The sequence below is a fragment of the Primulina eburnea genome, chromosome 11 (genome assembly GCF_022965805.1).
Source record: "Primulina eburnea isolate SZY01 chromosome 11, ASM2296580v1, whole genome shotgun sequence".
NCBI lineage: Eukaryota > Viridiplantae > Streptophyta > Magnoliopsida > Lamiales > Gesneriaceae > Primulina > Primulina eburnea.
This window is the reverse complement of record NC_133111.1, coordinates 43,202,176-43,226,950: the sequence shown is the minus strand read 5'-3', so window position 1 is coordinate 43,226,950 and position 24,775 is coordinate 43,202,176. Positions and strand designations below refer to the sequence as shown.

Here is a 24,775-nt window from a genome sequence, read left to right as displayed (position 1 = left end):
CCCAAACCACAAGGCCGAGCGAGCAAATAAGTTCATATCATCGGAGTGTAGCTTTTTAACCCAATGGAAATATGTACAGATTAGTGTTTAATTCTTCTTTGTGTCTCTGGCTAAATTTAGACCAAACGGATTCATCAGTATTTATTGCAGACACAAGACAAATGTAGGTAATGGATTTATTCATTCTTTTTGGTGTATTTAATAAATACAAGACATATTGCATTCTTGATTCTACTTGCAAGATCAGCTACAGACTATGTGACAAGGAAAACCGAAACTATAAACTAAACAAAGATGGGAAAAAGAAGCAGCAGCAGTAATGTCCCCTCAGGTATTTTACTCTGTACACTACATTACATCCTATGCTGATAATTATACTCTCTTTCCCATTGGGGATGCGTTCCCGTCGAACAACTCGTCAATGTATGTTTCGATATCTTCAGCCTGATACTTAACATACTTCTCTGTTTGTCTTCCTGGTGTGAACACTTGACTGAACCTTCCTAAAAATGACCTGTAAGCAGGAATCACCATGTTCGATATTGAAACCCTTAGCTCTGATTGAAGCTGCTCATCGCTAACCACCCAACTGCTCTGTGTCTTGTGTATTTCATCGAACATTGAGTTGAAACTCTTGAATCTCTCCTTCAGAACCGGCTTCGCCACTTTACCATTCACCGTCAAACCCTCAGGATGCAAACAAACCAGCAATTTTCCCCACGTTTCACGCTGATATCCCCTGTGATATTGCCTCAGATCCGAGGATCTTTTTCTGCACCACGTGTTACCCATCAGGCTGTTGATTTCATTTGACCCTTTTATCTTCTGCATAATGTACCTACCGTTGTTCATCATGAAAATCATGCTCAATGAAGGGTCCCTGTAAAGCTTCGATTTGCCCTCTAGATTTGAATCCAGTAAATCCATGACCTTTATCATCTGAGACTGGAAGGGTGATTCCTTTATTCTATTTTCATTCTGGGCGGCTTGCGAATTGTAATCGTAATCTGATCCGGTGGCGGAATCAGCTCTTTCAATCTTCTGATGCTCCCGGAAAACTTGCTCTAATGTTTCTTTGTACTCGATAGCGTATTTCAGATAATTCATGATGTACCGAGTCAACGGATGAACTGCACCACCTGGAACCGGAGTTTTCCCTGAATCAGAATTGATTGAGTTCTCGAGCTCCATGAAAATCAGAACCATGGCTTCGCCGAGATGACTTCTTATCATCGAGGCCTCTGTTTTAAGCTCACGTGCCAGCTCTTGCGGGAAGAAACTGTCAGCTGTCGGGGGGATATCTCTCAAAGCCTCATATAAATCAAGAAACTTGAACAACTTTTCAGCTGCTCGTTTCGTCAGAGCGACAGCCTCGGCAAAATTGAGGAGCTGCATCATCACAAAATTCGCCAGGCTGCCAAATAGGCCTTCAAATATTGAAGGATGATCTGAGAGCACCGAGCCTGCGAGTTTGCACTCCCTGGGAAAATGCACGGTTGCGAATTGGTTGATTGTTCTGATCCAGGCAACAATCTCTCTCTCCAGTGATTCCCAGTTCATTTTTTGAACATCATCGATGCTGTATTTCTCAAATCCAAGTTTGCGTAAGGTCTCTTCCAATGCATTTCTTCTGGCCACAAAATAGATCTCGCAACACTCCTTTTCATAGCCTCCATCAATCATCGCCTTTGCCAGTCTTATCAGGTTTGAAATAATGTCATCCGAGTATCCTGGAAAATGGTTTTCCTCCGGTTCTGTGGGCTGATTTTGATCCGCTTCTTGATTAGAACTTGATGGTGTTGATGATTGTTTGGGCTTTTTGTCATACGGATCTGAATCAGGGATAATGTAATCTTGGAGAAGTGATTTGAATTCTTCCTCCAGGTAAGACATTGCATGCTGAAGAACCCGGCCAATGAGGTTGATCGAATGAGCGTACTTGTATTCTGAGGAGAAATGTGAAATGGCGTGGAGCAGGGAACAAACCCGATGAACAAGTTCGAGAAATGAAGTCGAATCTTCTTCAGTCAGTTTACTCCATTTCACGGGGCAATCGCCGGAGTCGTAGTCTTCGATCTTGGCTTGGAGAAGAACGGCGAATTGCTCGACAAAAATGGGCACATCAAGGGGAGTTGATTCATCTCCGTCGGATGCAGACAAGTGGGAAATGTATATATCAATTTCTTCAGAAATTTTGTTGAGATCGGGAGGCAAGGGGGACGATTGTTGGAGCTCGATTGCACCAGGATTTTCTTCTCCGTCTCCAATGTCAGAGTGGAGCAGAGGGTCCGGGAGTGTTTCGGGCGAGGAATCTTGATCCGGGTCAGGCTTTTGGGTTTCATAATTGGTTTCCTTGTCTGTGATGGGTGATTCTTTCTGTAAATCCATGACAGAATTTCGGACAGAGGAGGGTTGCAGAAAGAAGAGGAAGACCCGAAAGTGATGGGGAATTATTATATATGCATGGGTTACAAGGGGGGGCTGAGCGGACACTGTGGAAAACGAGGGGTTGGCAGAATAAAGGACTTGCTCTCCATCAACGATCCAAATATTTAATTTCTTATTATTATTATAGTCATATATAAAAATACTTTCTCACAATTATCAATAAATAAATCACATTTTATTATTATTATTATTATTATTTAGAAGTGACGAAAAATAACTTCTCTTATTACATAGTATATACATAATATTATTATTATTATTATTAAATAATTTGGAAATTCGGCCAATGGTAAGCAGCCGGAGAATGGGAACATGCGTTATTTTTACTTTGAAAGGCAAAAAGAATAACAACAGCTTAGTTTAAAAATGGCTCTCAAATTCCAACAAGTCTTGGTTTCATTTCAATCCTTATTTCATTTTTCAGTTTGTCCTGCATTTTTTTTTTTTTTTTTTTTTAACATTGCAATGACTATCAATTCTTCCATGTTGTGTCATAATGCCCATACATTATTTTGCTCATGAAACTAAATTATAAATTTATGTGCTACTAGTATTGTGTCTGTACAGTCCAAGTTTATTTCTCATAGGTTAATTAGTTGGTTTAAAACATTTAATTAAAACTTTTATTAAATTAAATACACTAAATGTGTAAAAAAAAAAAACTTGATTTGGAAAAAATAATTAATTAAATCAAATAAGGTTACTTGAGGGATTATATAACGTAAGAGAATTTTTATATAAAAAAAATAATATTTTTTCATAAATAAAAAAATCCGTTTCACTTTTTTATATAGTTCATAAAGTTGTTTATGTTTAAAAAGTAAAAAAAGGATTATACCATTTCTGCAAGATTTTTGGCTTTATAAGAGAGTTAAGACATCTTAAAAATACCAAGGGCATTTTCGGGAATTTATCGTACATCCACGCATTTCGGCACCAGCCCTCAAAATCTTCTCCCCCTTGTCCTTCCAGTCTCGGTACCTTTCAATTTCGCCAGCAGGGGCCCAACCCAACCCTAAATTCGGCCGTTCTTTGCTGCAATTCTCGCTGCTGCTGCTGAAAGCTAGATATAAACAACTCGGAGGTATCAAAGAATAAAAAATATCAAGTTTTTCGGTTGGCGTTCCAGGAGAAACCCCTAATCTTTCCAGCAGCTGATATTCAAGGCTGTCGCTTATGTAAAACTCCGACTTTTTATTGCCTGACGCCCCTCGGCTTCTTCCAGAAAAGGTTGGTTTCAAGCTATCGCGTTATATTTTGTTTCTCTTTCAAATGTGGGCTTATTTTCTTTTGTTTCTCTTTACCTGCTTTGTTTTTCTTTGTTTAACTTATGTTTCAGGTGTAATTGTTATTTTATGTAACAGGAACTTGTGTGTTGGTTGAAAGAGAGCAATTAAGTTATCTTACTTTTATTTTTTTTTGCAATTAATTGATCTCACTAACGATTAATAGCCACTACTTGTGAGTTTCTGTCGCAAAAAATTGTCTTTTCCGATAAATTGTTTCTCTTCGCTATCGATCAAACATCTGTGGGTAGATTTTCCTAAATTCTCAATCATTTGTCTTGACATGTATTTTTCGTACATCACTTTGCTTGAGAAATTCCAGTCCGAGGACTTTGTTTATTTCTTCCTTTTTTGGCTGCTGTGGAAGAAGAGGAGAGCTCATATATGGAAACTGCTGAGTGACAGAGATGGAAGGTTTTCATTTTGCATTCATTCGTTTTCTTTATTTGGTTTGTCTGTAGAGACACGTGTACCCGTAGGGTTGATGGAGAAGGTGCAATAAAATTCTTGGGCTATGTGTGAAATCAGTAACTATTTGTTGTGTGTTAAATTAATAACCATTAGTTGAATTAATTATGACCGTTTATGTTATCTCTTTTGGATTTGATTAGTAGTTTATGTTTCATGAATTATGCAGTTACATACATTTGTTAGGAATCATAAATCCCGATTAATTATCAGCTGTCTTAAAGATGAAACACCCAAAGTTAACCAGCATTTATGTCATAAGTTTGTTAAATGTCCTGAATTTCAGAAACCATATGTGCTTTTAGTTGTGAAAATTGAGGTCAGTATCTCGTTTGGGACTCATCTAGCATGCCCATGTGTTGTGGGTTTTTGGAGCTTCTGCTACCTGCTAATATACCCAAAATAATGCTTCATATATTCAGCTGCAAACATTCTCCTCGGTCTCATGTCTATTATTAACATCGTGCTTTTTTTTATGCGTAGACTTGTTTTGCACAGAGCATAGTTTAGTGTGTCTGGTTGATACATACTGCAGTTATCTTGGAGAGCAGCACTTGTGCTAGTTTGTTAGCTGGTGGTTGGTTATTTTCAATGTTAATTCTAAGCATGCTTATTCTATTTTCATTTATATTTATTCTGCAGGATTCCCTTCTCTCTCTCCTTTTATTTTTGGTTCGTTGGGCCTGTCTTAGGACCCAGTGACTAGTTTGGCTTTGTTTGAGGAACAATGGGAAGCAATTTTAATCCACTTATTCTCGTTGAGAAGCTGGCGAAGCTCAACAGCTCACAGCAGAGCATTGAGAGTATCCTGCTAATTATTACTTTCTGACATATTTATACCTGTTAGCCTTTTATTTGCATTTATGACAGCTTAATATGTTTTGCATGTTTTGCCTGATCCCACAATTGGGTTTTCCTTGTTGAAAAGATTATACTTGTGGAAACTCGACAGCACTTTCTCTTTGTTGTTTGGTATTGCTAGCATCTATTTTTTTGTGACTTCGGAGTTCACTGTCCAAGACAAATATCCATTAAGATCATTTCAGGCTGAAGAGTTTCTTCTACGTTATGTTGTATAGATGTATTCGAATGTAAAGGTGACTATATGCACCATTTTACTTCTCGTAAACTTCAAACATACCAAGTGTCTGTTCTGTGGCGTTAAGTTATTTACCCTCCAGATGAACATCATCTTCTAGCTTTCTGTTACATTTCCTTTACATACATGATTAAGCTCTATCACATTGGTGCATTTTTCATATGAACAAAGCTAAACAAGTTGTTGAAACATGGGATAGACAGTTTTATTGTGCACCTCGTGAGCAGCGATTGGCTTTCCTGTATCTTGCAAATGACATTCTCCAAAACAGCAGACGAAAAGGTGTAGAGTTTGTTGTGGAGTTTTGGAAGGTTCTTCCAGGTTCTCTCCGTGATGTAATTGAAAATGGGGATGAGTTTGGCAGGAATGCTTCTTTTCGCTTGGTATATTTTTCCTTTTCTATTATTATTTTACATGTAGAATTGTGGCTTACCCTTTCCATAATAGAAAGGATTTTCAATTGCATCAACAAGGTAAGTTCGTTATAGAAGAAAAATGCCCAAACAAAATGTATGAAGATTGATTCCAGGTTTTGTGTGTTCTATCAGTTTCGTTCAATTTTTATTTTCGAAGGTCCTTTCTTAAAAGGTCCACCTGCTCAGTTATTCAGGTGAACATTTTATTCAGATCATCTGTGCGTAGTTACAGTGATCACATGAAAGGACAATCTTATTTTTTTAGATACATATCAAATTATTTAAATATTTATGTGATTTTTCCGTCACCCTTTTGGTTTTACTCTTTTTATATTAGGCTTGCCATGGTCTTCACAACATTACCTATAATCACTTTTTTGTAATTTAATCTCCATTTCCTAAAAGCCTAGTCGTCACGATGCCTTTGAGGTTTGACCCTTTATTACCCAGAACATACACGAACATCGCTATGTGGCTGCCATCTCTTGGGATGGCTTTACCCTTTGCTCTTATTGATTGTTGTATCAGGGTTTTGCTTTTACTATTATGTGTGGTGATAGTTATTTGGGCATCTTAAGGTGGTTTTTAACCATACACCTGGAAATGTTGGTACAAACATGTTTCTCTTGTGGGAACATATTTTACTTCTTGGTACCTACCTTCTAAATGCTTCTCAGGATTATGATAAGATTAAGAATAATAGCATGTCGTGGATTGCGTTATCTTGCATTTCTGTCCCAATATTGTTATTATTTGAACAGCTGATGTGATGTGGGTGATATTGTAAATAATCGGATTTGATTCACTAACAGATAAATATCTGGGAGGAGCGAAAAGTATTTGGGTCGAGGGGCCATAGTCTCAAGGAAGAGTTTGTGAAAAGGCAATCAGAATATGACAGCATGAATTGGAAGCCTGCAGGATATAAACTGGTATCTCTATTTCATTTGATTTGATTGGTTTTTTTGTTGCGCCAATTTTAATGTAATCTTTGTTTGTTCATTCTATCCTTCACTCACAAGCAGAAGCCTGCTGGTGCCAATACTCTGGATAAGTTAGTTTCAGGTTATCAAGCTGTTAACAACAGTCAACAGGATGAAGATGCCATTTTATTCAAGTGCAGAAATGCCATCGCCTTTGTGGAGAAAGTGGATAAAGATATTGAAGGGAATTACAGATTAGGTACTTATTAATATTATGCATGTTAATTACAATTGTTCAGTCTGTCCTCGGTGTTGAGTTTGTAGCTCATGACAATAATTGTGGATTCTTTTAAAATCTTGCATTGCTTTGTGATGAAACTATCCATATGCTGTTGGTGGCATACTTTAAGCTGTGTTGCAATTTGAGTTCTCAGACTACTGAAATTTTTATATACTCGTACCAGAACAGCTAGTTTTTTCACTGTCAATGTTAAATCTGGAATATGAAGCTGCAGATAGTGATATATGGTCTATTTTAGGAATTGAATATGAGATTGGAAGAATGTAATTAAGATTATTTACCAGCGGTATTTAGGCATTAGCTTCCTAATGCTATGGAAAGGAGTAACTTTTGCGATAAATGTGGAGAGCTCCATGTTTATCCACATTTATAGGTAGGAAATTACTCTGATTGAGCGACCGTGTTCTATGTGCTTTTCCCTCCCATGACTGTCGCAAATGCGAAGGGCATCCAGTTACCTATTTCCCCTTTACCTATGTGCATTGCATGTATGAGTGGATGAGCCAACCCTAAATTCTGTGAAAATGCTTATTTACTTGAGTTCGAGAAAGCTAGTCCTGAACATTCTTGCTGGATTTGACAGAGCTAATTGATAGATAGAAAGGAGAGAAAAATGTCTCCATGAGATAATCTTTGCACAGTTTATTTTAATCTCCAATAAGATAAAAAAAAACTAGCTCTACCTAAGTGGGTGATGACAGTGAAATTGTGGTGTTCATGGTAAATGTGATAATTTTTTAAATCCTGGTAGGTTTTTAGATTAAAATTGAGCTATATGATTTCCTGATACTGTTTGGGGCCTATAGTAATCAAGCAAAAAAAAAAAAACTACAATATTCATGTAATATGTCTGCCTAAATTCATCTGTGTGTGCAGTTTTTCTTTAATGTTTCCTTTTGTTTTTTAAGTTGGAAACACATTCACCTCTTTTTAATTTTTAACCTTTCTGCCTTTGTTGGATCCCTTTTTCTTTTGGAATTATCGAGTAGGCAATGTCAGTGGTAGCATGACCGACGAGTTGAAGGGGCAGAATGCAACATTAAGGGACTGCATTGAGCAGCTACAAGTTTTTGAAGCTTCAAGATCCAACCTTGTAGCTTTTTTGCGGGAGGCTCTACAGGAGCAGGTATATTTTTTGGAGTGTACGTGCACAGTAGTTTTGGAATTTATATCTTAAATTTGATTTTGATCACCTTATACCCTTTTTTCTAACCAAGAGTTTCTTGTATTGCTTTTAGGAATATAAGCTGGACCAAGTCCATGATCAACTTCAGGTAACTCATTTTGGTCCTCATGAATTTTCTCCGATGGCCTATTTGGCAATTGGATGTTACACCATGCTGGTTTAGCTTGTTAGTTTATAATTGCATTTTCAAACGATTCAATTAATTTTCTCGGAAGGAATATTTCGTCGACTGAGGCAAGAAAGAGAAAATAAAATAAATGAAGGAAATTTCTCTGTACCCCCTCTGGATTAGTATTAATATGGCCTTGTGGGTAAACTTGAGTTGAGTTTTTTTTGGTTGTATCGTGTTTGATCGACAAGTTAGTGATATGACCTCGATAATTTTATACGACCTGTATATATATGGTTTACAGGCCATTATGCAGTTTTAAGTAAAATATTTTATCGAGTGTTTTTTTCAAGAACATTATTGTATGTCAACCATGGTAATATCTGCTGAGTTGTCCAGTTACCTGTAATTTATGATTTATGTATGAGAGTGTCTAGACATGAAGATTCCAGAATTATCAAACGAAAAATCCCTTCAGAATCCTGATTTATATAGCTAGATTGAAAATCAATTGCGGTATTGTGTATAATTCAGCATCTCATCTAATCAAAAGAATTTCCAAAATATAATTCCCAGGCAGCACAGACGTGCTCAGAACAGACAGGTAGTATTTGCAGGCAGTTGCTTGGCAGCAGTTGTAATGGTCAAGTTTTACCCGAACAAAGTGGAATCAAAAGTTCCGCCTCTCAGGTGCCACATAATCTTATACCTAGAGCCCGAGAGCAGTCAATTTCAACAATCCACGCTCGTCAGGCATCTTTGGCTGACAAATCTGGCTACGTAGAAGATCCTAAATCTGCAGCAGCTGCGGTCGCGGCACAACTCACTGCATTAACATCCTCGGCTCAAGTACTGAGTTACGCCATCGCTTCTCTCGAACCAGGTGCTATAAGCAATACACCTAAAGACTTGCCCAGCGAATATCCTTCTGAAAAGAGAGCAAAGATCGAGAATGATCACCCTTCTTATGTTCCTCAGTATCCGCAGGCAGCAGTTCTACCCTATTCACATCCCGAACAACTACAACACAATTTTTCAGTCACCGCACAGGAGTTGAATTCCAATGAAGCTGCTCCTCCTCCACCATCATCCCCTCCTCCACTTCCGCCACTACCACCACCTATACAGCTTTATCCATTGCCCCAGTATATGCCTGCTGCCATGCCCATGATGAATGGGCCATATGGCTATAACATGAGCCAACTGCCGGCAACCCTGCCTGGTTATGCTCCTGTTGACACTCCTATCGATGGGGTTTCTACTTTTACTACACCAACTGATTCTTATCAGAACTTCCAAACAGCGGAAGGTAGTTTTTGCAATCAGGCATCATCATTGCCAATGGCCCCCATGAGTCGCCAGTAGGATCTTTGGTGTCTGTGGGAGGAGTAGCGTTTTCCGAACCAAGTGATACGTTCTTGCAGCATAGTTTGAAGGTGGTTTTTTTCCAATGTTGGATGATGTAGATGAAGATTTCGTTTTGCTAGTTGTAGACGAAGATTTCGTTTTGCATAGTGTAGTTAAGTTATGTTTACTTAATTCAATGAATAGTTTGTGTTGCTGCTTTCTCAGTCGCAAGCAATTCTATTAAATGAATCGTTACCTTTGTCTTCATCAGTTTCATTCCTTCTTAAAATATGGGAAAAAAGTACAAGGAAAGGAAAGCAAAATCAAATTGGATATATATATGTGTGTGTGTGTACGAACGGACGTTGCACGTAAAAGTGATTTTTTTTAGGTAAATTAGTTAATATAATAAATGATTTTTATATATATATATAAATTCATATTAATCACGTATGTGAAGATTGTATGTTCTCACGTGTTTATTTTAAATAATTTATTATTCGTTATATAATTTTGTTGTTATTTGTCTACTTCTCCTAAGTTCTTGGTGAATACAAATATTTTCTCATAATATTTAATATCAATGGTGTATTTTCTTTGTCGTAAATGAAATGATGATATATTTTATGCATCTCTTGAATTTCTAATACATTATATATAAATATAACTATTTTCTGTCTAATCTAATTGATCGGGTTTTTTCAACACTTTAATTTATAACAACTGAACATCTTTAAACAAAATATTATTGCAAGTGTACATGTCAAATTTTAATAACTAATGTGGATATCGTCCGACAAAAGTAGATATATTACAAATCTACTTCAAGAACAATTCTATAGTTAAATTTAAAAAAATTGAATAAATTAATAAACCTAATTGAAATTAAAATAAAAGGATGAAACAAAGACAATATAAATAATTTAATTAAAATAATATATAAACAGTTAGAATCACAGTTAATGTACATATTATTTAATCTTCTATAATGATTGAATTTCAATTCTTAAGTAATGTTTTTGAAGGAATTCATTATCTTATCAATATCCTATGTCGGGTTATATTGAACTAATTAAGCAACATGTAATAACCAAGTGTCTTTTTGTTATTTAATGATTGTAATCGCAACAACGAACAGTTGAATTCTCTAGCTTTCTTTTTTCAGTCTATGACTATCAACATATATTCAATCTCATATGTTGTTAGGATTGACTAGGTGTTTAGAGGTGGTGAATAAACACCTAGTAAAATTTCCGGCAAAACAAAATCACTTCATCTCAATTTGGTTGACATACAAAGTAGCAAAGTAAGATATATGTGCGGAAAAAGACTCATGTTCAAAGTTGAACCACATAGATACTAACATGAGAATTGGCAGAGCTATCCCAATACAAAAAATATTCACGATGTTCAGTAGCTTTTCTACGATGAACTGTTTGACAACAAATTCAAGTTGATTTTGATGGAGAAAATGGAGAATACATGTAACATGCTTTGGAGAATGCGCCATCTGCAGAGAACGAGCAACAATCAGAAGAAGACCGACATGGATGACAGATTATGAGGTAACTGGTATTAACCAAATTGAAGGTACGTTTGTTTATTTTGCTCTATTTTCATATTGTGACCCAATAGCTTTCGAAGATGGCATCAAAGAATCAAAATAGCGAAATGCAATGGATGCGATCGAGAAAAAATAAAACTTGAGAACTGATCAAGCTTCCAAAATAGTTGTGATGTGGATTTACAAGAGTAAAAGAAAAGAAAATGGAAAAAACAACAAATTCAAGGTACATTTGGTAGCAAAACGTTACAAACAAGAGTTTTGGAATCGACTATAAAGAAATGTTTTCTCCAGTTGCAAGGCATGATACGATCAGAATGGTAATTACCTTAGCAACGCAATAATCATGATCTATCTTCTACTTGAATGTTAAATCAGCGTTCTTACATGGAGACTTAGAAGAACACACACACATACACACACACATATGGATCAACCTCCTGGTTTATTAAGCTTGGAAATGAGGATAATTCTATAAATTGAAGAAAGCTTTGTATGGGCTAAAGCAAGTCCCATAAACATGGTATAATCGATTGATGCTTATTTTTTTGAGGTGGGTTTTCAAAAATGTCCATATGTTTATACACTTCGTACAAAATTTGAAGATGAAGGAAAAATGTTCATTATTGCTTATATGTTGATGATTTTATATTCATGGGTAATGATAGTATCATGTTTGAAAATTTTAAAGAGTCCATGATGGTTGAGTTTGATACGTCGGATCTTGGTAAGATGCATGATTTTCTTGGTATTAAAGTAGTTCAATCTACTTATGACATTTTTATTTCCCAAAATAAATATGTTCAAAAAGTTTTGTGCATGCTTGTTTAAGATGGAGAAATGCAATTCTGCAAGTACTCCAATAGAGTGTGGTTTGAAGTTAACCAAATATTGTGAAAGAAAGAAGATTGACATCAAACTTTACTAGAAAATTGTTGGAAGCTTAACATATTTGATAGCAACAATGCCAGATATTATTGAAGAAGTGAAAACCAAGCCCTCGAATTGTCTGCATTTCAAAAACTAAGCAAGCTACTTGGTATTAGTACACTACAGAACAAGTTTGAGGGAGTGTGCTCTTATTAAACCGATGTTGACTTTATCGGTTTAAGGGAGAGATTGTCGAATTGTTAAAGATTTGTCCAAATCTTTAGTTATCTGTCTTGTTAAATGAAGTCTGTTAATAATGGTTTGTTAGTAACAAAGTATTACAGGAAACAATAATCTTTGCATATTTGTTATTTAATGGTTGTAGTGGACAAATATTGTTGCTATTTTTTTGGTTCTTTTCGTTGGTGTATTTGCCTAAAAAAAGGTTCATTACTAAATAAAAAATATATATAGCAGAAAACAAAACTCTTCTCTTGTTTTGATTTATATTTTATTATCTGACTTTCTTAATTTTTCTATAAGTACAAAGTTTGAACCACTAACTACATATTTATATGTTATTTAATTTGAAGTTTAAAAAATAAAGTTCGAACAATTTTTGGTTATAAAGCGTATATGTTTATTTAACTTGAATTTCAAAAAATTAAGTTTGAACCATTTTTGTTGTTATAAAACATAGAAAATATACTGTATGTTTTAAAAAATATTAATAGTAGGCCACTTTTCATGTGAAAGAATGCATGAGAAAAAAATATGTAAAAAATATTAATAGTATTTGTGTAGTAGCCCGAATCCCAAATTGGGTAATTAACGGAGTATTGGTGATTAAGAAGGTTTAAGGTGTAATTTTGACCGAGTCATGATCGGAAGGTCCGAAGATGGTTCGGAAGCACCGAAGAGTTCGGAAGGTCCGAAGTGAGTTCGGTGGATCCGATCATTAGGTGTCAAGAGTTGATCGACACGTGGGAGTTCGGACGTTTCGAAGTGTAGGTTCGGTGGATCCGAACATGAGGTGTCAAGAGTCGATGGACACGTGCATGTTCGGACGGTCCGAAGTGTATGATCGGAGGATCCGATCATGAGGTGTCAAGAGCAGCTGGACACGTGCATGTTCGGACGGTCCGAAGTGTTGATCGGAGGATCCGATCATGAGCTGTCAAGAGCCAATGGACACGTAGCGTTCGGACGTTCCGAAGTGGTGTTCGGAGGATCCGAACATGGCCTATAAATAGTGGTCGGATTTCCTCATTTTGAATCGCCAATTCAGAGAGTTCCATAGCATTTCAGTCGTTTCTGACAGGTTCTAGTCGTGTTCCGAGATTTGGGCACTAGCGGGGAGCTGCTGGTCTTGTAGCAGAGCTGTGCTCTAGTTGGGAGCTAGCGGCATCAGCGGGCTAGCGACGGACGAAGGTTTGGAATTTTATCAGTATTTATCTCAGGATTATCTAGTTAAGTCTGGTAGATAAGTTTAGTGATGGTTTTCACTTGATGAATAGGCTTGGATTAGACCTGTTGTCTGGTGGTTCCAGTGGATTAGGATTGCTGTGATAGAGGTACGAAAGTACTATCCGAGATATCCTGGTTGAGTATACATTCTTATATGTGTTGCATGATTATGTGGTGCATTGATATATGTCATATGATGCATGCTATTATGTCACGTTTATTACTGCACGTTGCATTTCATGTTGAGCCGTATTCTCCTTTGAGATAGCCTTTACTGTTGAGCTGTATCTCTTTCGAGATAAGCTATATCTTGGGGCCGCTCAGCCCTGTCTTGTGGACGCATGGACACCGAGAGTACACAGTGGCCGACGGGTCGGGAGGGCTTCGGTGGTCCGGGACATTTTAGGTCCACGTCTGTCTTGTAGTGGATGCAGTGACCCAGAGGTTGGACCGCGCGGCACTATCCACTTGGCGCCTCTAGACTGAGCATTGTTGAGATCCTTTTGTGACTCCTGTTTCTTGACTACCCCGGTATCATGATCATAGCATGTGCATTTCATATAGGTTTGTATACTCATACTTTTGTACTGGGCGTTCTTATCGCTCACGTCCTCGGTTTTGTTTATTCTTGGACACCCCATTCCCACGGGGCAGGTCTCAGGTTGGACAGCTCAGGAGGAGCAGGAGGAGGACGTTGAGTAGCTGGTTGGTTTAGTTATCGGTATTGTTTTGATTCGATATGGTTGTTTTGGATATTTCATTTTGAGTTATTCTAGACTTCGATTGGGTTGTATAATCGGTATTGTTGTTGACTTTTCCGCTGTTATCTCTGATTATTGTTAATTAAGTTAGTTGCATGCTTAGTTCTTGATTAGTAGGTGATTCTGGAACGGGTCACTACATTTATGGTATCAGAGCATGCGTACGATTTTGGGATATAGATTTCTGTTTTGGGATTTCCGTTGACCAATTTACTAGTTTCCCCATTCTATGTTGTAGCGATGGCTGACCACTTTGGTGATGAGAGTAGTCAGGGAAGTGTAGGTCGTTGGGGCGACCAGGACGATCATAGACGTCATCGTGAGCATCGTCATCGTCGGGATGGTCCTAGGCGTTTCGATTTGCATCGTTTTATTCAGATGGGGCCTAAGCCTTTAGTTGGTGGTGAGACTCCCGATGATGCTGAGGATTGGTTAGAGCGCATGGAGAGTTGTTTCGTTTTGTTCATTCTCTAAGCCTGATTTCGAGGACGAAATCATTTTTAAGGGGGGGAGAATGTAGTAGCCCGAATCCCAAATTGGGTAATTAACGGAGTATTGGTGATTAAGAAGGTTTAAGGTGTAATTTTGACCGAGTCATGATCGGAAGGTCCGAAGATGGTTCGGAAGCACCGAAGAGTTCGGAAGGTCCGAAGTGAGTTCGGTGGATCCGATCATTAGGTGTCAAGAGTTGATCGACACGTGGGAGTTCGGACGTTTCGAAGTGTAGGTTCGGTGGATCCGAACATGAGGTGTCAAGAGTCGATGGACACGTGCATGTTCGGACGGTCCGAAGTGTATGATCGGAGGATCCGATCATGAGGTGTCAAGAGCAGCTGGACACGTGCATGTTCGGACGGTCCGAAGTGTTGATCGGAGGATCCGATCATGAGCTGTCAAGAGCCAATGGACACGTAGCGTTCGGACGTTCCGAAGTGGTGTTCGGAGGATCCGAACATGGCCTATAAATAGTGGTCGGATTTCCTCATTTTGAATCGCCAATTCAGAGAGTTCCATAGCATTTCAGTCGTTTCTGACAGGTTCTAGTCGTGTTCCGAGATTTGGGCACTAGCGGGGAGCTGCTGGTCTTGTAGCAGAGCTGTGCTCTAGTTGGGAGCTAGCGGCATCAGCGGGCTAGCGACGGACGAAGGTTTGGAATTTTATCAGTATTTATCTCAGGATTATCTAGTTAAGTCTGGTAGATAAGTTTAGTGATGGTTTTCACTTGATGAATAGGCTTGGATTAGACCTGTTGTCTGGTGGTTCCAGTGGATTAGGATTGCTGTGATAGAGGTACGAAAGTACTATCCGAGATATCCTGGTTGAGTATACATTCTTATATGTGTTGCATGATTATGTGGTGCATTGATATATGTCATATGATGCATGCTATTATGTCACGTTTATTACTGCACGTTGCATTTCATGTTGAGCCGTATTCTCCTTTGAGATAGCCTTTACTGTTGAGCTGTATCTCTTTCGAGATAAGCTATATCTTGGGGCCGCTCAGCCCTGTCTTGTGGACGCATGGACACCGAGAGTACACAGTGGCCGACGGGTCGGGAGGGCTTCGGTGGTCCGGGACATTTTAGGTCCACGTCTGTCTTGTAGTGGATGCAGTGACCCAGAGGTTGGACCGCGCGGCACTATCCACTTGGCGCCTCTAGACTGAGCATTGTTGAGATCCTTTTGTGACTCCTGTTTCTTGACTACCCCGGTATCATGATCATAGCATGTGCATTTCATATAGGTTTGTATACTCATACTTTTGTACTGGGCGTTCTTATCGCTCACGTCCTCGGTTTTGTTTATTCTTGGACACCCCATTCCCACGGGGCAGGTCTCAGGTTGGACAGCTCAGGAGGAGCAGGAGGAGGACGTTGAGTAGCTGGTTGGTTTAGTTATCGGTATTGTTTTGATTCGATATGGTTGTTTTGGATATTTCATTTTGAGTTATTCTAGACTTCGATTGGGTTGTATAATCGGTATTGTTGTTGACTTTTCCGCTGTTATCTCTGATTATTGTTAATTAAGTTAGTTGCATGCTTAGTTCTTGATTAGTAGGTGATTCTGGAACGGGTCACTACAATTTGACTTTTTTATTTGAACATATATTAATCATATATAAATCGATCAAATCAGCAAACATTATAGCAACATTATATGATTATGTTCATCTTAATAAGTCGATGAAATCACAATACATTATTATTATTATTACAAAAAATAAAGGCTTAAAATTATTCACATCGTCATGATCTTACAATTTTTTCAAATACAATAAAACACCAACATTCACAAATATTTATTTAAGCTAAATTTATAGATTGAAACCATATGCAAATCAAATATTAGATAATAAACAATGTATAGATGAATATTATAGGTAAATATAAATTAGATATCAACATTTTTATATATTCATTTAACTTTAAGTTCAAAATATTAAGTACGAACTATTTTTACTTATAAAAATAGAAAATATATTGTAGGTTTAAAAAATACTATCCACAAATTTATATGTTCGTTTAACTCGAACTTCAAAAATTAAGTTCAAACCACTAACTATAAATTTATATGTTCATTTAAATTGAATTTTAAAAAATAAAGTTTGAACTATTTTATAAAACGTATATGTTTATTTAACTTGAAAGTTAAAAAATCAAATCTGAACTGCTAACTACAAATTTATATGTTCATTTAACTTGAAGTTTAAAAAATTAAGTACGAATCATTTTTTGTTATAAAACGTAGAAAAGATATTCTAAGTTCAAAAAATATTAATAGTAATCCACTTTTTCATGTGAAATAATGCATAATAAAAGAAAATATGCAAAAAATATTGATAGTATTCAGCTTTTTTATTTGAAAGAATGTATAGTAATCAATTAAATAAAAAAATCTATCAATTATTAAGTAACCGTGGGGCAAAAAAAAGTAACCCCCATGACATGTTTGCAAAATCCACAAACTTGGACTGACGTAAATATCTCCAACAAAAGGAATTAAGACGTGAGTTCAATTCCATGTAAAACAAAAAAAAATTCCTCAAGAAACTTGATATGGGAATGGCGGAATGGAACTCTGGATATTTGTTTCATGTATTGAAGAAAACAAAACTGAACATTTAATTCGATCTTTTTTAGGTTATCAAATTAGTTCTCCGTCTTTAAAAAAATTTGTCCAATTTGGTCTTTCAAACATAAATATTTTTAAAAAATATCCAAAATAACTCTGGTTTGATTATTATTAAAAAAAATCCTTAGAAAAGCCATGAAAATGGTACCAGAGACTATGTTTTTTTTATTTCAAACATATAAAATTATTACCGTTGAATAACTTATCTTGTTGAGGATGAAATATTTTCTCAAAATATGAATCTGAATATTTGTTTGAGATTTATTTATTTCAAGTTATATCGATACCATGAAATATTTTGAACAAGAAGATCTAATATAGATTAGATGACAAAACCTACTATGAACAGAAATTATTACTAAGATAGAAAATGATTCAAATTAATAGATTCTTAAATTTTTTTTTAGATTCATATAAACATATGGGAGATCTTAGGAAAATAAAAAAAATATGATACAAAATTATGACAATCAACTATATTATGCACCACAACAAATTGAATATATCTTCAAGAAACAACAAGAAAATTTTAAAACATTGAAGGAATTCAAACAAGGATGCAAAGCCTAGAACACCAATCCAGTTCTAGCAATAGGATCGTGGGAGGAAGTTATCACTTTTATTTGGTACCGAACATTTATTACATCAAAGAGGGAAGACAAATGTAGTGCAAAAAACTTTAACCGACGACAAGAAAATGATCAATCTTATCAAGATTGTCTTACAAAATAAAACGATTTGATGAAAATCATAGAAATAATTGATCTTCAAGATCTTGCAGAGTCTTTTACAGACCTTAAGGTCGCATATCTGAAAATAAACACAATTGGAGTGACTAATAACAAGTTAGTAGAATGGCTTCTCAAGAACCACCAAAAAAATTGTGGGATCCTATGATATAAATATGGAAGGACCTCAAGTAGATTTTCAGGTTGGTGGAGAAACACACAGCAGAAACTCGGACAAGAAGGAATCAAAAAGTGTTTTGATATGAAACACATGAATATTTGTATGGTTTCTTCAACAATAAAACTATATCTCACAATATGGTACAAACGATAATGAGAGAAAATCATATCCTAAAGAGATATCAAGAATTATACGCATGAAAAATAGAAAATTGATTAGGTAATCGTGGCATAAGAAAAGAAAACATAACTTAATCTACAAGGTTTCTAGAAAAGAAATGACAATCCCAATGAAACTTACAAAAAAAACCTATTGAAGATGTAGCTAATTCATTTTGAAGAAGTAGAAGATGAATTACAAATGCTCAAGTCAGAAGTAGCACGAACCATGTCACTGATTCATATTAGAGCATTACAGATCATGATAAAAGCTATTTTCGGAGGAATATATTCACTCATAGATATTGCAATATCTTATAAACGAATGATTAATTTTCAAGATTCAATACTGAAAAATATATCAGGAAATATTTGTGTTGGAAAAATTGTAATAGCAGTTTATCCAAGAATCACCTATAACCTAGAGATTGAGATTTCAAGCCTTGATGTTACATCAAAACATCAAGGAAAAAAGATTGATGAAAGGAGGCAATAAATCATATTTTGTTACCTATTGGGTTTCATATGCTCTATATAATATACTTCATTCAAATTTTTTATTTGAAATGAGTTTATTGAAATACCAACAAAATTTAGAAAAGTTGATCAGACAATTTATCCAAAAATAATCGAGTTTTCTTCAATACATGAAACAAATATCCAGATCTAAAACAAGTCAATTCTACAAAGAAATCAAAGCATTAGAGTGAAATTAAAAAGACTATCTCTCCAAGACGATAGAATCACAAGTCACATGTAGGTAAAAACACATTTCCATAAAACCCAACCAGTACCAAAAATCTTTTCAACGATAAGAAAACTTAGATACACAGAATGCTGAAAAGAAGTTGAAATAGTATTTGATATTACTTGTCAAAGGAATCAATTCTCTTTCAATATCACATACTATTTGTAAAAATTTATAATAGGAACTTACCAAGGGATAATAGACATCGGTGACTTGGAGGTTCATATTAAAGGAATTCCAGGAAAATAGCATGGCCAAATGGCTCTTGGATTAGATTTCTCGAAAAACATAAACCTTGAAAAGGACTTGAGAAGGAATGGGATTCATGGTGGAAGACATGGTGTGGAGAATACAATGACCATAAGACTATTCTCAATATACATTTCAGTCGGGATGTTATTTGAGCTATATGAAGCAGAATTTTTTGTTGCTTCTATTAATTCAGGAGCTAGAATGTGTACAACAAAAAAAAAAATTAACATTGGAGGAAGAATTACCTAAAATAACTTGACGAGATTTTTCAAAGCATAATGTGCATGACAAAACACTTTGATATAAGGTAAATCATCAATTTATTTTCATGATATAAGAGTAGACATTTTGTTATGAAATAATTTTCTACAAATGTTCAAAAGCTATATACAAGAAAATGATACTAGGAGATTATGTTTACAACACCATGTGATAAAAAATCATGGTCCAATGACTAGGAGAGCACTTTACAGAAAATTTTGCTCCAATTTCGCAGCAAGCGTGGTGATAAAAGAAAACTTATACACTAAAAAATGAAGGATTCCAAAAGATTTGGGGAAACAATGCTTAAGAACATAGCAAAACCTCCAACCGTAAGAGATGAAATTTCTAAATATAGCTTTAAAAAAGAGATGTAGAGATTGAATCCAATGTATCTATAGAAGATGTCAAGAAAAGGTTTTAATAAAACTAAATGAGAACCCCTTAAATGGTGGGAAAAAAGCCTGCTCAAAGTCAATCTTAAAATAAAGGAGTGCAAAGAGCTATGAGTTCGTTAGATGCAAGCCTATCTCGATGAAAATCATTGATGAGGACATGCAAGTTATTATCAAAAAACACTAAGATCTTGGTTTAATCGAAACAGGAATATCACCATACATCAGCTCAAGTTCCTTGGTAAGAAATCATAGTGAGATCAAAATAAACAAACTCGAGTTGGTAATTAATTACTAAGAAATTAATAAAATCTTGGAATTTAATGGATATTTTATACCTAGTAGAGATCATTTAATCAGTTGTATAGATCATTTAATCAGTTGTATACGCAACACTAAAATATTATCTAAGTTTTATTGCAAGCCCAGATTATCAAATTTACAGCTTTCTCTATACCATAAAGTCATTATATTTGAGAAGTGAAAAATTACAACTTTCTCAACACCACAAAGTCATTATATTTTGCAATTATTATCTGAAATGTCCACTTCTCGTTTTTCTTAAAAATTACAATTTTTTCCACTAAGCATTCGGCCGAAATCTACCTAAGTATATATAAATATTTTTGATCTCATTTAAAATAAACCAACCAACTAGTTATTTGAAAATCCAAAGCAAAACATTCAAAGCATAAAATCGTAAACGTCAACTAAACCTAAACCAACATATTTTTTCAAAAAAAAATCTTAACTCTAACATCCTCTCAAAAGTCTCTCAAAAGCATCATAAGTCATAAAAATCTTTAAGTAATCATAAATCATAAACTTATTTTTTATTTGCAGAAAACTAGCGACGGCCCTCGGGTTGTGTACACCTTCAGTCCAGCAAGATCAACCATCAAGACCTCCATTAACATCAATCTCATGCTCACCTGCATCGATCGCACCTAGTGATTCTATTGACTCAGCAAACCTTAATAATGATAACAAGTAGTGCATATACATTCACACGTAACAGTGAAAAATACTTTTGCTTAAAATAAGTTTTCATGAACATAAACATAAACATTTTCATTTTCAATATATCATACCATATCATATTTCTTTTCATCATATACGTATACGTTTTCATTTTTATTAAATTAAGATCTTCAATTGTGACTTTCGTATTAGCTGAAGTCGATGGATCCATCTACGTCTTACCACAGTAGTGTGCGACGGGGACATCAGCGACACTCTCACCCGTCAACTGAGCCTTGACCTTGCATATCATCGTATCATCGTATTAGTCACAATCAATTAACCTCCTTCAACTTTTCATATTTTCATCACTTATAAAACTTCATTACATATAAATTATTTTTTTTTTAAACAAAGTATTCAACATATCTTTTAGCATTATCGTTTTATCAAAAAATTCCATAAACATTTTAAATAAACATTTTAACATATATTACAGCATTCAGGGCCCTTCCAGGACGTCTAACATTTTTCAGGTGTAAAATGACCATTTTACCCTTGTAATTAGAATTTCTCGATTTTGACTTTTTCCTCAATTTTATTAATTTGAGACCATCTAAAATAATTATTTAAGATTAATTTTTGACTTCTAATATTTTTATTTAACGTAATCTCAAGGATTTCGACCTAAATCTTAATTACTAATTCATGAAGCGTTTTAATCCTGAATTAATTCAAAATTAAATATTTTATTCCCAAACTTTAAACATAGACTTTTTATACCTAAAAAACCCTGGTGAACCATGAATCAACCCCCGTGGACCATGGTTCGAACCCTTTTCCATTTAGTTCATTATTTCGAACCCTAACTTGTTCTACCAAGCCATCTTCGAACCACACCCGAGCCACCTCGAACCATCCCCTGACCAGACCACCTAGGGACCTTATTGACCAGCCATGACCCATTTAACCATCCCCTAGCCCATGCCACAGCCCCCTGCACATGAGCTGTGGTTGCCACCTTAAGCGCCTAGGACTTCTACTCGAATAGGACTTTTCTACTCGAGCCCCCATCGAGTCCAAACCCTTCTGACCACCCTTACTGGACCACCCTTCGCCCTAGCATAGACCACCCTTGCCAAGCCGTGAATCCCTCCGCACATCAGCTGCCCTCGAGTTGCATGGGAAGAGTCCTATCTCGCATGGACTCTTCCCTAGCCGCTTCACATGAGTCCTAGCCATGCTAGGACTCTTCCTCACTCCTAACCATGTCCTGGTCAAGCCCTGGTCGAGCCGCGTGCCTTGCTTTCTCCTAGCCGAAACCCTAGTGCACAAAACATGCAATTTTCGTTCAACCCTTCCCTCGCCCTTGTCCAGCCCTTAGCCGTGACACATGTGACCCCTAACACGTTGGAAAATCATCCTTCCAAGTTACCCTACCATGGCAGCCCCTTTGTGCAATAATATCATAGGTTTTGGACAACAAAAACTTGAGTTATTGACATGTCATGGCATAAAAACGAAAATAAATACAAGGTAAACATATTTTTCATGTAAACATGCTTCAAACATATAATATCGGGTGATAGATGAGAAAAAGGAGATTAAGGCGTGCCTTTAAGTATTTTACGCACAAAAAACAAGTTGAGATGCGAAGAACGTTGATGAACGGAGGACCTTGCTGAATTTTTCCCTTCAAAACGTGGCCTCCCATTTGACAATACACGTGTGTGTGTGTGCTTGATTGCTACTAGGAGAATTCTTGTGTATGTTGTGTGTGGTGTGCGTGAGTTTAAGGGTTTTGGGGTAGGGTTTAGGGCTTTTTATTTGTTAATTAAATCATGTGTGCAAACTTAGGCCCATTAACCCATTAAGCTCATTATTGAATATTTATAATGTCTTGTTTAAGGAAGTTCGTGAAAATATTAGCCGAGTTCTCGAAAAGTTCATATTTTCGTTGAAAAATCGAATATCGTTTAAAAATATGACTCGTCGTAGAAATTAAAAACACCTTATTTTCGAAAATTCCATTTTAAATACATCACACATTAAACAATTAAAAATAATTATTTAATAAAATATTTTCTCTCCAATGGTCCCCGGTATTCGTACCTCGATCGCGTCTCGAATACCCTTTAAAAACACAGTTTTATGCATTCATGTAGAAATGTACATTTTAAACATGCAAACATGCACACCATAATTAATTTATGTCCTTAAAACCATTTAATTAGTCATTTTCTATTTTCCCTATATTTGCATGCAGTTGGATTACGTTATCGTATTTTTGTACCTTACATTATCAATGATATTGGCTAATGCACCCCAGATATTTTAAATAAAATTGGAGAATTTATCTAAAGATTGTCTTGATTTTATGTTTGTCTATATTGTTGATATTTAGATTGCATATAAAAATATAGATGAACATGTCAACATTTAGATATATTTTCTAAAGTTTGTAAACAAGAAAAACTAGTCTTATCTGAAAAGAATGCAGTCAGAGCTATAAGGAAGATTGAATTCCTTGGAGTCTAAATCGACGAGTCAGTGCAATTCTAGAATAATGCATTGCGAAAAAAGTGCAGAATTCTTCGGATAAACATGGAGACAAAGAACAACTTCAAAGTTTATTAGGAGTTATTAATTTTAGTGGAATGTTCATTAAAAATTTAGCAAAACATATAAAAGTTTTCAGACAATTATCAAAAAAGGATGCACGATTCTTATGGACAGAAGAACACATCAGAGGACTTATCCAACTAAACGAAATTTGTAAGAAAATTCCAAAGATAATTGTTTCCCAATATGAAGATGATATGATATTATACACATATACAAATTTCCATTGGTGGGCAGCGATTACAGAAAGCTCACACCAGAATAATAATTACCTTGCAGATAGTGCAGTTGATTATACTTAGATGAATAAGTAATATGATGTCATATCAATGAAAAAGAATTAGATGAGGTAAAAAAGACTTTTAAAAAATGGTCATTGTTATTACTTGCTAAGAAATCTACATTGAAATTTAATAATACACATGTTAAATTTTTAAAAAAAATTAAATTGTTTGTAAACCATAGAAGGTTAGATTATTGAGATGACAAGCTTTATATAAAAATTATATTTTTTATATTGTTATTATTAGATCTCGCGAGAATATTTTTTCAAATTTTCTAACTAGATATGGACAACGGTGACGTTGATACCATCATGAAAATGCAGAGGCATCTGAAAGAATACCTTGAAATGCTTCAAAACGAGTTTAACAAGCTGGTCCTAAATACAAAATTTGCGGGTATGCTACAACAAGTTGATAAAAGCACAATCTCTGATAGAATAACAAGATGTTTACATGCTTGCACTCAGTTATAGTCTGTATTGCAAAATTCTATCATTTGGACTATCTGTTGCGACTTTGATTGTTGCACTCCCAAGAGCAGGTTGTCCACAAGTAATATAATTCGGTGAGTCCGAATATCGTATCCACAGGGAAGCTAAGGTAATTACAAGTCCACTACAATGTCTTTTTGTTTTGTTTTTGTTTTTGTTTCTTTTTAATTTTAATTGTTTGAATATTTAATGGGTAAATTTTAATTGTTCAAATTTTAATTTAAGTAGTTGAGATTAAAGGATCCACTCTTGGTATTTTAATAAAGTTAACATTAACGAACAATATTGAAATCCACTTAATAAAATGGTTCCAAT

General features: G+C 35.5%; 2 protein-coding genes across 3 annotated transcripts; one reads left to right on the top strand and one right to left on the bottom strand.

Moving 5' to 3' along the window:
- Positions 1–93: 93 nt before the first annotated feature.
- LOC140806384 (exocyst complex component EXO70C2-like) lies at positions 94–2,520 on the bottom strand. The gene has a single exon (XM_073163015.1). The coding sequence runs from the start codon at positions 2,386–2,388 to the stop codon at positions 373–375; it is 2,016 nt and encodes a 671-aa protein (XP_073019116.1). The 5' UTR covers positions 2,389–2,520; the 3' UTR covers positions 94–372.
- Positions 2,521–3,339: 819 nt separating this feature from the next.
- Positions 3,340–9,850, top strand: LOC140806382 (uncharacterized). 2 transcript variants are annotated; one of them, XM_073163013.1, is made up of 8 exons: positions 3,340–3,678; positions 4,845–5,005; positions 5,437–5,684; positions 6,530–6,649; positions 6,743–6,899; positions 7,928–8,067; positions 8,180–8,215; positions 8,813–9,850. In XM_073163013.1, the coding sequence occupies exons 2-8, from the start codon at positions 4,930–4,932 to the stop codon at positions 9,599–9,601; spliced, it is 1,566 nt and encodes a 521-aa protein (XP_073019114.1). In that variant the 5' UTR covers positions 3,340–3,678; positions 4,845–4,929; the 3' UTR covers positions 9,602–9,850. The 2 variants fall into 2 exon arrangements, with proteins under 2 accessions (XP_073019114.1, XP_073019115.1); XM_073163014.1 differs by having other exon boundaries at positions 3,342–3,678; positions 7,931–8,067.
- Positions 9,851–24,775: the final 14,925 nt, after the last annotated feature.